General features: G+C 53.9%; 1 protein-coding gene across 1 annotated transcript in view; it reads left to right on the forward strand.

The window, feature by feature from the left end:
• Nucleotides 1-333: 333 nt before the first annotated feature.
• si:ch211-216b21.2 (heparan sulfate glucosamine 3-O-sulfotransferase 3B1) overlaps nucleotides 334-601 on the forward strand; it is a 103815-nt gene continuing 103547 nt past the window's right edge. The window contains exon 1 of the mRNA XM_060938884.1: nucleotides 334-601. This exon is cut by the window's right edge and continues 196 nt beyond it. Coding sequence (XP_060794867.1) covers nucleotides 334-601 — 268 coding nt within the window.

Consider the following 601-nt stretch of genomic DNA (forward strand, 5'->3'; position numbering starts at 1 on the left):
TCAACTCTGTTGCGCTTTGTTTCGTTTCATATTTGCAAATAATCCGTTTCTGCGAACGCGTTTATTTTGATGCTGAAGCGGAGCTGGGAAACAGGTGACTCTGGCTTTATTATGGGCGAGAATTAATTACTATTTTTTTTTTAAAGTTGCAATTAAAAAGTTGATCAGGTAAACAAAAAAAAAAAGGGGGGGGGTGTATATATAATTTTCTGAATCCGAATTAATTTTGGAGATCTTTTTATTGATGCATTTTCTGGAGCTCCAGCCCCGAGGATGTGCGTCCCGTGCGTCTAGCATGGCCACGGCTCGGACTAACGCGGCGCGTGGAGTGACATGGCGTGCAAATTACCGGGGAGCCCCACCGTGTCCGGTAAGAGCATCCTGAGGAGGAGTGGGGTCATGTTCGTGTCCCTGCTCGCCTCCCTCTACCTGCTCCACAGCCTGACGCGCTCCGGCGGATCCGCGCTGCGCTACACTGACGCGTCGGAGGCGCCGCTGCGGACGGAGCGCGCGCTCCACACAGGGGCCGGCGTCGGCTCGGTTGCTAGGCAGCGGCGCTTCCAAGGCGGACATGACGCACCTGGACCGCAGGTTCTGGGCT

Source organism: Neoarius graeffei, chromosome 14, assembly GCF_027579695.1.
Source record: "Neoarius graeffei isolate fNeoGra1 chromosome 14, fNeoGra1.pri, whole genome shotgun sequence".
NCBI classification, from domain to species: Eukaryota; Metazoa; Chordata; class Actinopteri; order Siluriformes; family Ariidae; genus Neoarius; species Neoarius graeffei.